Source organism: Ovis canadensis, chromosome 1 (genome assembly GCF_042477335.2).
Source record: "Ovis canadensis isolate MfBH-ARS-UI-01 breed Bighorn chromosome 1, ARS-UI_OviCan_v2, whole genome shotgun sequence".
Taxonomy (NCBI): Eukaryota; Metazoa; Chordata; class Mammalia; order Artiodactyla; family Bovidae; genus Ovis; species Ovis canadensis.
In genome coordinates, this window is record NC_091245.1 from 110129292 (window position 1) to 110144841 (window position 15550).

Sequence of the window (15550 nt, forward strand, 5' to 3'; positions counted from 1 at the left end):
TCTTGGCTCTAGGGGTGGAACCCTTAACCACAAAATTATGCTTTCCATAACTGTATGAAACAAAAAGATAATGTACTGAATGTAAGATAAATTAAGCCAATCTCACGGATGTTTTTTTAATTCTTATGTATTTTTTTTAAAACTTTGATTTGGTCCAGTGTATCTATTGTTTTATTGCTTGTTCTTTTGGTATCATATGTAAAAATCCATTGTCTATGCCCAAAGTCAAAGATTTGCTTCTATTTTCTTTTTTCTTTTTTTCTTTTTACTATGCCATAGTTCCCAACAAGAGAGCTAACCCACAACCCCTGCACTGGCAGCCCAGTGTCTTAAATACTGGACTACAGGGGAAGTCCCTCAAGGATGTTTCTTTAAAAGGCTATTCAGAAACTTAATGACAATAAAGCAGCTTATACTTTTAAATGTCAGATATATTATTTTGCAGTTATGTTATTTTAGATGTTAGAAAACCTAAAATGATTATTGATCAAACAGTTTTTTTTTAATAGACAATTATCTTATTTTCCAAAGCCCAGTTCAGAATAAGCAAATGTCCACTGAGAGACAATTTCTGTTTATGAGTATTTGTCCAATAGTATTTTTTGTTCTTTTACATATCCCACTCAAAGCAACATTGACTTCAGTTCTAATGTGTAGAAATTAGCCTGGAACTGGAATCACTTTCTAAGTAATTCAAGCCAGTTTCCAAAAGTAAAGAGAACTTAGAAGAATGTCTATCATTCTGGTTTTGAACCTGAAGCATACCACCCACTGCAGAGATGTCTCTTGTTCCCCACCCTTGCCTCTTTATTAAGACATTTTCTGTTCGTGTATTCATTTGCCCCAGTGGCAAAATGTAAAATATTTGGCAGCTGGTATAACTCAGGCAGCAGCTAGTTGAAACAGAAGTTGCCCATAGTGCTGGAGAAGATTCAGAAGCCAAGGTACATAGAAGTTTTCTAATGTGTTTGATCTACTACCTAACCAACACTCATTAGGTCAACAAGCTGTGTATCACTCTTCAATTAACATGAAGGAGATGCAGATGACTCTTTAGCCATAATAATTGTTGCACACATGGCTGAATACCCGTGCTGCATTATCTTCCTCCTTTGACTTGCAGTGGGTATAAGACTTGTAGAGATAAGGAGCATGCATTAGGTGACATTAGTTCCAGTTTGGGGGGTTTAATTATACTTTGTGATTCTCACAGTATTAGGATCTGAGAATTTGAATCCTTGAAACTGCTACAATTTCTACATCATTTTGTCTTGACATGCACATCAGCAAGTCCCTTTTATTACCTATTTTTCTCACTTGAAAAATAGCAGCCTTGAGTAAAGATTCTAGAGTAAAAATCTCAAACTGGCTGTGAAATAAACGTTCTTAAGAAGTTGAAAATTATGCATGTCAGGGTTGCAAACAAGGTATGTGTGCTAGGTCACTTCAGTTGTGTCCAGCTCTTTGAGACCCCATGGACTACAGTACACCAGGCTCATCTGTCCATTGGATTTTCAAGGCAAGAACACTGGAGTGGGTTGCCATGCTCTCCTCTAGAGTATCTTACCTACCCAGGGATCAAACCCACATCTCTTATGTCTCCTGGATTGGCAGGTGGGCTCTTTACCACTAGGCAAACAATGCATACTCTATGAAATTTTCCATAGATTTTTCTGAGAATATCCATTTTAACAACCCCCCCAGAGATTCTATAACCATTTCAATCATAGTTTGGAAACTCTTGTATATGATCAATTATTTATAATTTTTTGTTTGTATCAAGAAGTTTCCTGACACTATTTAAAGAAGCAGGGTGATAACTGATATTTTGGTCCTGTTAAGTCTATTTTATGATTCTTTAATATGTCACTATTAGGATACTGTTCATTTTTTGTCAGGTTTTATTGTACATCAATCTGGGATATCCCTGGAATAGGGGCACCTACCCAGCACTGTCTTTCTGAGGGCATCCTTTACTTCCTTATTCCTCAGGCAGTAAATGGCTGGATTGAGAAATGGTACAATGACAGTATAGAGCACAGAAATGACCTTGTTGTGGTTGAAGGTGTACATGGCCTGGGGCCGTGCATAGGTAAAGAGAGTGGAGGAGTAGTAGATAACAACCACTGCCAGGTGAGAGGCACACGTGGAAAAGGCTTTGTGACGTCCCTGGGCAGTAGGAATCCTCAGGATAGTGGCAATTATGGCAGCATATGATGAAACCACAGCCATTAGAGGGAGCAGAATCATCACCAGGGCCAAGAGGAAGTCTACTAGTTCTGCTTGTTTCTTGTTAGAGCAGGTGAGGTTAAGTAGTGGAGAGATATCACAGAAAAAGTGGTTGATGATATTGGATCCACAGTATGACAATCTGGAAATGAAAAGAAGCTTCATCATGGAGCTGAAGAAGCCACTACCCCAAGAGGAAGCAGCAAGACGAGTGGCCATACTGAAGGGCATGAGACTAGGATAACGGAGAGGTTCACAGATGGCCAGGTAGCGGTCATAGGCCATGACTGCCAACAGGACACATTCGGTGCAAGCTAAGGCAATGAAGAAATAGAGTTGGGTCATACAACCTACATAGGAGACTCTATGCTCCTGGGTAAGAAATGCCCCCAAGAGTCGGGGAACAGTGACATTGATATACCATAGCTCCAGGAAGGAGAGATGGCCAAGGAAAAAGTACATTGGGCGATGAAGACTTGGAGTGAGCCAGATGGTGGAAACAATGAGTGCATTCTCCAACAATGTCAACAAAAAAATTATAAGGAAGAGTACAAAGAGGAGCAGCTGAAGGGGTGGGGAGGTAGGGAAGTCCACCAGAACAAACTCTACTATGCCGTCTCCACTCAAATTTCTCATGATCTCTGTCCACTTGATTGCCTGAAAAAGTAACAGGAAGAGCAAGATTTTGAAAGACAAATAGATCAAACTGCTGACATCCCCAGATTACAACTTTTTGAAGATACTCAACAGTATATTATCAATTATTCCTACATCATTTTGTTCCATCCCTTTCCTGTATCACCTCCCACCTCCAGGGAAAAACTCATAGACTTGAGGATTGTGCTCAATAACTTAGTAATTATAACAACACTGGGTATTTGATAAATGTTTGCTGAGTGATTTCAAAACAAGTCTTAGTATTTCAGTATTTTTTTTAATTTATGATAGGTTCTTTTTTTACTTTCCACAAACTCTTAACCCTCATAGAATATTTACTCAATACTTGTTTATGGAATGGATATAAGAAAGAATGATAGCAAGATGGAGCTTGAGGGCTTATCTCTCAAGGGAAATTGAACAAAGAAGTAGCTCAGGGACATTATTTGAGCTACAGTTCAAGGCAGTATTGGAGAAGAGTGGTGGGTTTAGGAACTGTTTTTTCACAGTTGGAGAAATAATTGAGTATAAAAGAGAAAATGGAATTCTGTACCAGAAAAAGGAGTAATTTTTTTCATTCATTTTGCAAGTTTTTAAGGTATATTTTCTGTGCTAGAATTATATTGTCTCATTCCTAGGTGATGGGTTGAAAATGGACCACAAAAAGCTATCCATGTCCTAATTCCTGGAACCTGTAAATATGACATCTATGACAAAGTCTTTGTAAATGTGGTTAAATTAAAGATACTGACATAGGAGATTATCCTGGATCATCCTAATAAAACTTAAATGCAATTTCAAGGGTCCTTATAACAGAGAGGCAGAGGCAAATTTGAAATAGATGCACAGAGGAGAAGGCAATATGAAGATGGAAAATAGAGAGCTTTGAAGATTCCAACCTTGACAACTGCAGTGATGTGGCCATGAAACAAAGAATGCCAGCAGTGCCAGGGACAAAGGAGCTAAAGAATAGGCTTTTTGCTAGTGTCTTGTGGGAAGTATGTCCCTGCCAATACCTTGAATTTGGCCATGTGGCATTGATTTCAGAATTCTTGCCTCCAGAACTTTAAGAGCATACATTTCTATTGTTTTAAGCCAGCTAATGTGTGGTAATTTGTACAACAGTCACAGAAAACAGATACTACTCATAAGGCATGAAAGTGAAAGAGGCATTCCTATGCCTCCTAGTCATCCATCTGTGCTTTTCCAATCTCCTATCAATATTGCCAGTAACCTGGCATTCGATACTGGATCATATGTTAGATGTCATCAAGCATTTTCATTTTTGGTGTAACTTAAGCACTTGTAAAGGCAAAGGAGAAAAGGAAATATATATCCATCTGAATGCAGAGTTCCAAAGAGTAGCAAGGAGATATAAGAAAGCCTTCCTAAGTGATCAATGTGAAGAAATAGAGGGAAACAATACAATGGGAAAGAGTAGAGACGCCTTCAAGAAAATTAGAGATACCAAGGGAACATTTCATGCAAAGATGGGTGAAATAAAGAACAGAAAAGGCATGGACATAACAGAGGCAGAAGATATTAAGAAGAGATGGCATGAATGCACAAAAGAATTATACAAAAAAGATCTTCATGATCCAGATAACCATGATGATGTGATCACTCACCTAGAGACAGACATCCTGTGAATGTCTGGAGTGTGAAGTCAAGTGGGCCTTATGAAGCTTCACTACAAACAAAGCTACTGGAGGTGATAGAATTTCAGCTGAGCTATTTCAAATCCTAAAAGATGATGCTGTGAAAGTGCTGCACTCAACATGTCAGAAAATTTGGGAAAAAAAGCATGGCCACAGGACTGGAAAAGGTCAGTTTTCATTCCAATCCAAAAGAAAAGAAATATCAAAGAATATTCAAATTAACACACCATTGCACTCATCTCACATGCTAGCAAAGTAATGCTCAACATTCTCCAAGTGAGCCTTCAATAGTACGTGGACCGAGAACTTCCAGGTGTTCAAACTGGATTTAGAAAAGGCAGAAGAATGAAAGATTAAAATGACAACATCCACTGGATCATGGAAAAAGGCAGAGAGTTCCAGAAAAACATCTATTTCTGCTTTATTGACTATGCCAAAGCCTTTGACTGTATGGATCACAATAAACTGTGGAAAATTCTGAAAGATGGGAATATCAGACCACCTGACCTGCCTCTTGAGAAATATATATGCAGGTCAGGAAGCAACATATAGAACCAGACATGGAACAACAGATTGGTTCCAAATAGGAAAAGGAGTACATCAAGGCTGTGTATTGTCACCCTGCTTACTTAACTTATATGCAGAGTACATCATGCAAAATGCCAGGCTGGATATAGCACAAGCTGAAATCAAGATTGCCTGGAGAAATATCAATAACCTCAGATATGCAGATGACACCGCTCTCATGGCAGAAACTGAAGAAGAACTATAGAGCCTCTTGATGAAAGTGAAAGAGAAGAGTGAAAAAATTGGCTTAAAGCTCAACACTCAGAAAACTAAGATCATGGCATCCAGTCCCATCACTTCATGGCAAACAAATGGAGAAATAGTGGAAACAGTGACAGACTTTATTTATCTGGGTTCCAAAATCACTGCAGATAGTGACTGCAGCCATGAAATTAAAAGATGCTTACTCCATGGAAGGAAAGTTATGATCAACTTAGCATATTAAAAAGCAGAGACATTACTTTGCCAACAAAGGTCCATCTAGTCAAGGCTATGGTTTTTCCAGTAGTCATATATGGATGTGAGAGTTGGATTGTAAAGAGAGCTGAGTGCAGAAGAATAGGTGCTATTGAACTGTGGTGTTCGAGAAGACTCTTGAGAGTTCCTTGGACTGCAAGGAGATCCAACCAGTCCATCCTAAAGGAAACCAGTCCTGAATATTCATTGGAAGGACTGATGCTGAAGCTGAAGCTCCAATACTTTGGCCACCTGATGCAAAAAGCTGACTCATTGGAAAAGACTCTGATGCTGGGAAAGATTGAAGGTTGGAGGAGAAGGGGATGACAGAGGATGAAATGGTTAGATGGCATCGCCGACTCAATGGACATGAGTTTGAGTAAACTCCAGGAGTTGGTGATGGATCGGGAGGCCTGGCATGCTGCAGTCCATGGGGTCTCAGAGTTGGACATGACTGAGTGACTGAAGTGAATTGAATATATTTTTAAATTTCAAGACTTTTGATTTCACTTTCTAGTTACATTTTTTTTTTAAGTTCGTTTGTTTCCTATACCTTTGGAACTGTAAGATTTTTTCTTGTTGTTATATAACTGTTTTATAACTGTAAAAAGACTTTCTCCTGTTGTTATATAATTTCACAAATCAATAAAAATATAATGTTTTTAAAGTAATACTTACAAATTTATTGACATATTAATAATAATTTGAATTGTATTTTTTTGCAGTTGTGGTATGCATTCATGGAATACTTATTACCATAATGAGAAAGTTTTCAGCATCAAATCCAATCTTACTTTTTATTTTGGAGATACAAACACTGAGAAAACTAATTTACACAATTAAATAACATTAATATGCCAAAGCTCAGGGAATTGAATTTGTTTTATTATAGTAAAAACACTAAATTATTTTAAATTTCTATTAGTAGATCTATTATCAAAATTATCTTTTGACCTATTAGTTGACAACTCATTTAGCTTCTATTTTATTTGTGTTGAAAGGAACATAATGGAAATCATGAATTGCACACAAATGCGCTATCCAGTCATTCACGTTCATATCAGTGACATTGGCACTGATAAACTTTCATTGTGGGGCACTTCCACTCAGTAAAATTCAGTTATGCAAAGATAAGGTTTTGAAAGGAAAGTGTGAAAGAGGAAGAAATACTTTCTCAAGCAAATACATTTTAAGCAAAGCTGACTGTGGAGTTGAAGATCAGGGAATGATTCCCTTGGAACAATTCATGTCTGGATCTTGGAATATTTTTTGCATCTTCTAGTGCACAATGACCCAGGTTTGGAAAACTGATCTAATGTTTTAGAAATTTTTGACTCAGGGATAAAGAATCTGCCTGCAATGCAGAAGACACAGGAGGCATGGGTTTTATCCCTGGGTGAGGAAAATCCTTTGGAGGAAGAAATGGCAACCCACTCCAGTATGCTTGCCTGGGAAATCACAAGGACGGAGGAGCCTGGTGGGCTACAGTCCAGAGGGTTGCAAAGAGGAGGATATGACTGGGCCACTAAGCACACACGTAATTTTCCAAGAGAGTCTGGAGAGGTGGGAAGTTTGGGAACTGGATAAGGAGGAAGTACAACATGCCTTGGGGCTAGATGATGATCCAATATGGGAAAAATTAAAAAATGGTGACTGGAAATGCCCAAGAGCCATGGTAAGGGAATTCAGAAACTGAAGTAAACTGAGTAATGACAAAGTCTGAATATGGACCTGTCTTCATACCTCTAGTCTCAGTAGCTAGAGCAGTGCCTAGGAAACAGTTGTTGTTCCGTCACTCAGTAGTGTCCAACTCTTTAGGATCCCATTGGACAGAACACAGCAGGCTTCCCTGTCCTTCACCATCTCCTGGAGCTTACTCCAACTCATATCCATCAAGTTGGTGATGCCATCCAACCATCTCATCCTCTGTCGTCCCCTTCTCCTCATGCCTTCAATCTTACCCAGCATCAGGGTCTTTTCTAATGAGTTGGCTCTTCACATCAGGTGGCCAAAGTGTTGGAGTTTCAGTTTCAGCATCAGTCTTTCCTTTAGTATTGACTGTTTTGGTCTCTTTGCTGTCTAAGGGACTCTCAAGAGTCTTCTCCAACACCACAGTTCAAAAGCATCAATAGACACTCAAAAATATTAGTGGAATGAGTTTGTCTTGATTTGTATAGTCTTGAATAAGATTTGTATCAATGATACAAGATTTGTATCATTCAGATACAAATTTTATAAATTATACAAATGGAATGCAAACTACAGTTCTTGTTAGTTGTAGCACTGCATGAAATTTGGTTGAAGCCCCAATTTGCCCCAGGAGCAATCCTGAGGGACAGAGGAGAGTTGCTAGAAAATGGGGTGGAGAATGGGAAGCACTCTGGGAAATTGTCATCTGGTTCAGAAGCTTTTTCCTTTTTGATTTATTTTTTTCTTCTGAAGTCTGTCTTGTTCTGCAGACCACAGGAGCTTAAATAGTCTGCTGGTTCAAATGTGAACCTGAAGAAGGGTACCTTGTGCCCAGAGGTGCCCATGACCCTAACTCCTGACCACTCCTCAGTATTACTTTACATCATAATCTTCATAGCTTTCTAGCTCAGTTATTGAAAATTGAATACTGTTTGCTACTCTGACTGCACTGCTATTACCAAGAATTTTCTTCTCTAGCCATTGCAGCTCTGGCCACTAATCCCTGCCAGATATTGTCTCTCCTCATTTTCTACACCCTGTTCCAATCTACCTTCTCTACCCACAGTATTCAGATCCCCCAGATAACTATAACTATATCAATGTAATACATGCTCTTAACTCCTGTGTTATTTGCCCACCTCCCCCACCATTTTTCTATGTACTCTAACTTCTGGGCAACGTGTTTTCTCCCTTGTCATTCTTGGAGAAACACTTTATTGACACTTCAGGATTTTTATGGCATCAGGGTAGCATTCTACCAGCACTACAGCACAGGGCAGATGAACCTGAAGCTTCAGCAATCACACAGAGGTGAGCTGTTTAAACACACTTCTCGTTTGACAGCTTAGGTTCCAAAAAATAATTAGTGAGGAAGAGTTCTAAGATTTTTTTCACTAGACTTCCTGTTAGAAACAAGAGCAGCTCTTTATCCGTAGGTCCTCTCAGGACTAAATTATATGGATGGTATCATACAATTCATCGTTTGTTTACTGTCAAATGCTCCCTTTCATGATTACCTTCTCTTCCACATCTATCAACCACTTGTCTTATTTAGTCCTCCAATCACATCAAAGTTCTTTAAGACACCACTCTGTTTTCTACTTCTGGTCCTTTGCATGCAATAAACATTATAAATATCAATTCTTCTATGATGACTTTGTCCAGTAGACCACTCACATCTGTTGCTGTGACTATGACTCTATTAACAGATCTATGGAGCATTTATGTAGTTTCCTGGATTCTTCCTCCTCAAGAACAGGAAAAACTCACTTCTTTACCCTCACTAAGTGCTTTACATATCATATGTAACCAATAATTTATAATTTGGGAAAATTAAGGTTCCTCTTCTATTTCAGAGGTAGGAGGCTTAAACTGTTTTTTACATTTATCACATAGAGATGCTGTTATTGCTGGTCATAGTATCTGTCATTCCTAAATCATTGGCTTATATGACAATTAAAGAGACAATTTAGGTGACAATGATTTGGCCAGAGTGTCAAATGTCCTCAATATTTTTAAAAAAGTAGTGATTTTATAGGTCTGTAGAATTGAAATCCCGTTTTCCTCAGCTGGATGGGGTAACTCGGATCACCTCAAATGTCTATTTATGCCAGCATAATTTCTTTGATTTCTGTCTGACTTTTACTGCTGCTGCTGCTAAGTCATTTCAGTCGTGTCCGACTCTGTGCGACCCTATAGACGCAGCCCGCTAGGCTCCTCCGTCCCTGGGATTCTCCAGGCAAGAACACTGGAGTGGATTGCCATTTCCTTCTCCAATGCATGAAAGGGAAAAGGGAAAGTGAAGTCGTTCAGTCGTGTCCGACTCCTAGCGACCCCATGGACTGCAGCCTACCAGGCTCCTCCGTCCATGGGATTTTCCAGACAAGAGTACTGGAGTGGGGTGCCATTGCCTTCTCTGGACTTCTACTTCATAGATCTTGCATAAATGAAGCGGAACAATAAATTGTCTGACTCCTAATGGTGTTCTTCAGGAAGCTACATATATGTTTGCCCAGAGACAAACTGGGCAGAGACCTATACACGGGTATCTCATTTTCAGAGTAAATCAAATCTATTTTGTGTTCTTTGATGTCTTTCTTTGATCATCACAAATTGAATACTCATAACTCAGTTAGCAAAGACCTTGGTGAATCAACAACTGAGAGTCCTGATTTCTGTCTGGAATCACTATCATGACTATCATGGTCTGTGTCCATATGGAATTCGGAGAAGACATAAAAATAAAATTGATTAGTGTGTTCAAGGTACTTAGTACTTTTTATATGCTGGCTTAATCCTCATAAGAGCCCAATGAGTTTAAACACTTTGTTCTCTATAAATGGCAGAAAGATGAGTGACTTTTTTTTCAAGATCATACATCTAGAAGATTGTGGAGCTGGGGTAAAGTCAGATGATCTGTTCATGGATATTTGGAAACAAAACTGTTACCTTATATACCTTCCATGGAAATTGGTAGATGTTCATAAGTACAGTATACAGCCAGATAAACTCACTCCTTCTGGTTGAAAAAAAGTGCTTTGTTTTGCCATGTTATGTTGCATTGTGTTTGAGCTCATCTGTGCATGACAGTAAAATTCAACCAGTAGTTCTTTAAAATCTCATTTAAATTTGGGATATATAGATATGGACTGAAAGTAGTAGGTATGGCTTTGGACCTGGTCTTAGGGCAAGGAGTGCTACTTTATGAATACATACAAAATTGATGTCTGACTCTCCTACTATCAACTTCTGCTCTCTGGATCCCCCTTTCCATACACAGTTTCCTATTTTTTCTATCATATTCAAGATCTCCGACATTTCTCCACTATATAGCTTAAGAACATTCTTACATTTGTGAAGATTTCAAATGTATACTTCTCAGGCACCAAATCCTTAATAATAAATATTCAGAGATGAGTAAAAGAACAGGGTACTAGGCATGAGCTGCTTGGACAACTAAGCTTTTTGAGATTTTTAAGCCAATTGAACATCTGAAGAAATGAAGAGATTTCTCAGGATTATGAGGAATCAGAAAACCAAAGGGAACTAAGGAAGGATCTGAGGGTATCTAGCCTGAGTAAGGAGAAGGCGATGGCACCCCACTCCAGTACTCTTTCCTGGAAAATCCCATGGAGGAGCCTGGTAGGCTGCAGTCCATGGGGTCGTTAAGAGTTGGACATGACTGAAGTGACTTAGAAGCAGCAGCAGCAGCAGCTTGAGTAAAGATAATATCCTCATAGAGTTTTATCTTTTTCTCTTCTGATTGCTAGTCCTCTGCATTCACTCAAATACCCATCTTAGGGTGTTTATCAGTAAATTAGTTACCTTTCTCTGTCAAGCAGGGGTGGGCAGCCCCAGCCACTCTTCAATAAAGTTGGTGTTTCATGCTGGTCTCTGAGTAATGTGTGGCATGACAGGAAAAAGGTTTGGCAGATGGCTTAAGATGGGATACTTCTTAAGTAAGCAGGAGTAGCAGTAGATAGCCCTTATAATCACATCTTTAGAACATAGTCCCTTAGGAATTATTGTCATGGTAATTTACCTCTCCCTAAGAAGACTATCTCCAAGTCACTGCAGGGACCATTTGTTCAAGGAAATCCATGATACGATGAAAGAACACAATCTGGAGGGACATAACTCTGGAGGAATGCAGGATAAAGTCCTTGAGTTCACTGCCAGAGTGTCATCTGTGTAGTACTTCTACAAATTCTATTTTCAGATGTGCTAAAGAGGTTATTTGTCTGCATACTAGATAGATATAAAGCTAACTGAAATCTAAAATTCTGTTAAGAAAATTACAAAATAAAGTAAGCGAGTTAAGGACTAATTCTGGCAATCTCTCTAAGCTATTAAATGTTGAGAAAATATTATTTGTCAAATTCTGTCCACTTTTGCATTTATATAACTTGTCTGTATGTGTGAAGGAGAGATTCTCTATTTCCCATGCTTAGGTCTACAGGCTCCAAAGAGGAAAGCATTCTTTCTTGTTTGCCCCTTTCATACCCTTTTTTGAATAGAACTGGGCTTAGAGAGCATATAGGAAGACCTCAGGATAATTAGATGAAGGTATGCAGAGGAGTAATTTCAGATTCATGATTCCTGTACAAACCTGAATCTGTTGAAAATACATTTTTTTTTTCCTTCTGTCATATATCTGGGTGTCCTGACTGCCATTCATGTCCTGTCCCTTCGCTTCCCGGTCTACTAGAACTGTCCCAAATGGGGTAGATTATTTCCTATCATTTCAGTTCAGTTCAGTCGCTCAGTCATGTTTGACTCTGCGATTCCATGAATTGCAGCATACCAGGCCTCCCAGTCCATCACCAACTCCTGGAGCCCACCCAAACTCATGTCCATTGAGTCAGTGATGCCATCCAACCATCTCATCTTCTGTCATCCCTTTCTTCTCCTCCCCTCAATCTTTACCAGTGTCAGGGTCTTTCCAGATGAGTCAGCTCTTTGGATCAGGTGGCCAAAGGTATGTGTTAATCTCTTTATCACTGGAAATGTTCAAAGAGAGGCCAAAAGCATTCTGTTTAGAATGCAATATTGGTGAGTGAACCCACCTAATAAGTAATTTTTATTCCTGTAATGAAGTTTGTTGTTATTGCAAAATGGTGGTTTAGTCACTAAGTGATGTACGACTCTTGTGACCCCATGGACTGTAGCCTGCCAGGTTCTTCTGTCCATGGGATTTTCCTGGCAAGGATTTTGGAGTGGGTTACCATTTTCTTCTCCAGAGGATCTTCCCAACTCAGGGATTGGACCTGGGTCTCCTGCATTGCAGCCAGATTCTTTACTGATTGAGCTATGAGGGAAGCAAAATAATAGGGCTTTAAACATAGTCTTTACAACAGATTAGGTGATGCTGTAAGGTGTATTTCTGAGTTTCAGCTTGAAGGAGGGAGGAGATGCTAACTCTTAGAAAACACAAAAGGAGGAACAACATAAGAAAATCAGTGATGCGTTCAGTCTTAACACACTAAGTGCAAAAAAAGAGGCAGGTATATACAGCAATAACTTAGAAATTTTGGCCTAGGTTTTGCCAATCTTTATAAATTTTTAAGTACTAAAAAATGGTAAATATAACAAGTAAATTTGACAGATATAATGAGAAAATCAGATATTATAAAAAGAGAGAAAGATGAACAAGAGCTTGAAAATGGCCGTTGGTAGACCAGAGAAGTAAAAAGATCAAAAGTTGGCTAAGAAAAGAATCACGAGAACAGTTTTCTTGAGGGGAAGGGGTATATAGCTTCAGAAAGGAGAGGGAAATGAGAAAAATGAGAAAGTACCTTAGTAATCAAGTGAAGCAGAAAGGAGTGTTTTTATACTTTTTCCAATGGATGTTGGAAAATATTTACAATTGTCATTCACTGGACACTTTGCTTAAGTTTTAAGAAAAATCTCATTTAATTATCTTCACACAATGTAGCTACAGTCTCAATTACCAAGTCCCTTAAAGTGATTGAAATGAGACAGAATTTATTTCTCTCTTATATAACACCAGTGACAATCAGTTCACAGTAGGCAAGGCTGACACTGCAACTTAGCATCACAAAGTTGTACAAGCCACAGAGTGGTTCTGCCATTCTCAAGACAAGGCTTCTATTTCAGAGTTCAAAGTACTGGTTTCCCACTCCTAGCCATCAAGAAAGCAGAAAGAGAGATGCTGCTCTTAAGGGAGACATGTAGACATGCACCCATTATTTCTTCTTACATATGATTGGAAAAACTTAGTTGCTTAGCTAATCTTGGATGCAAAAGAAGCCAAGAAATATGGTAACAATTATAATTAGCCACCTGGTATACCCATGTGCATGTAAATTTGGGGACTCATTGTTCAATTCTTTTGTTGTATTTGTCACCTGTGCCAATAGCATGCTGCAGTTGCATAATGAGAACTGTTATCTGGTAAAACAAACCATGCTAAATTGTTCTTCAAGAATATCTTGGCTGCTTGTAAATCCATATAAATTTTAATATACTTCATCATTTTCAGATACAAAAAAGGAAACTATTAGAATTTCCATTGGGATTTTCTTGAAACAGATTTGTATGGAAAGAATGGGCGTTTATACAACATTGAGTCTTTTAACCCATGAAACTATATATCATGATTTACATATTTTTAAAAAAATATTTTAGTAACTCTTTACAAATTTCTCTGTAGAGGCTTTGCCTTTTATTAATTTTATTCCAGGGGTTTAATAGTTTTAAAGCTTTTACATATAGTATACACTTTTATATTACATTATAATTGTTAATTTAAGAAACTACAATTGATTTACGTTCATGTATCCAGCAGTATATTGATCATTAACTCTAATCATTTGCATGCCATTTATTTTGGATTTTCTAACATACCATATCATAAAGAAATGACCCTTTCTCTTCTTTATAAAGCTACGTGTTTCATTTCTTTTCTTTTCTTACTGTACTGACAGTCTAGAATAGCATGCAATAGAATTGATGAGAGAAGTTTTTCTTGTCTTGTTTCTAATTTAACCTGGACAGATTTAAGTATTTTACCATAAAGTAAAAAGTTTGATAATCTTCATTAGTTTAAGGAATTTCTTTTAATTTCTATTACACTACAAGCTTTTTTCTCTGTCACCTGAATGGATTTTAAGTATTATCAAAAGATTTTTGGTACCAATTAATAATCTCACGATTAGTATTTTTTATTCTGATAATTACACTGAATGATTTCCAAATGTGAAAACTTTACAATTCTGAACTAAATTGAACTTGAGTATATGTATTTCGTTGGTTTTATTTTACTGGAGATTTTTACATCTATGTTACTGGGAGACATCTCAAGATATAGTGTATGGTGTGGTGGTGGTTTAGTTGCAAAGTTTTGTCCAACTCTTGCAAATACATGGACGGTAAACCACCAAGATCCATTGTCCATGGGATTTCTCAAGTGAGAATACTGGAGTGGGTTGCCATTTCCTTTTCCAGGGGATCAAATCTGGGTCTCCTGCACTGCAGGTGGATTCCTTACTGACTGAGCCACCAGGGAAGCCCCAGTATATGGTTTACGCCAGGCAAAAAAAAAAAAAAAAGGCTCAAGCTGGTTTTAGAAAAGGCAGAGGAACCAGAGATCAAATTGCCAACATCTACTGGATCATAGAAAAAGCAAGAGAGTTCCAGAAAAATATCTATTTCTTCTTTATTGACTATGACAAAGTCTATGAATATGTGGATCACAATAAACTGTAGAAAATTCTGAAAGAGATGGGAATACCAGACCATCTGACCACCTCTTGAGAAACCTGTATGCAGGTCAGGAAGCAACAGTTAAAACTAGGCATGGAACAACAGACTGGTTCCAAACAAGAAAAGGAGTACATCAAGGCTGTATATTGTCACCCTTCTCATTTACCTTATATACAGAGTATATCATGAGAAATGCTGGGCTGGGAGAAGCACACGCTGGAATCAAGATTGCAGAGAGGAATATCAATAACCTCAGATATGCAGATGACACCACCCTTACAGCAGAAAGTGAAGAGGAACTAAAGAACCTCTTGATGAAAGTGTAGGAGGAGAGTGGAAACATTGGCTTAAAGCTCAACATTCAGAAAACGAAGATCTTGGCATCTGGTCCCATCAGTTTATGGGAAATAGATGGGGAAAGAGTGGAAACAGTGTCAGACTTTATTTTGGGGGGCTCCAAAATCAGATGCAGATGGTGACTACAGCCATGAAATTAAAAGACGCTTACTCCTTGGAAGGAAAGTTATGACCAACCTGGATAGCATATTTAAAAGCAGAGACATTACTTT

General features: G+C 38.3%; 1 protein-coding gene across 1 annotated transcript; it reads right to left on the reverse strand.

Annotated features, from left to right (window-relative positions):
* Nucleotides 1-1911: 1911 nt before the first annotated feature.
* On the reverse strand, nucleotides 1912-2865 carry OR6P1 (olfactory receptor family 6 subfamily P member 1). The gene has a single exon (XM_069571702.1). It carries the CDS (start codon nucleotides 2863-2865, stop codon nucleotides 1912-1914), a length of 954 nt encoding a protein of 317 aa, XP_069427803.1.
* Between the last annotated feature and the right edge of the window lie 12685 nt (nucleotides 2866-15550).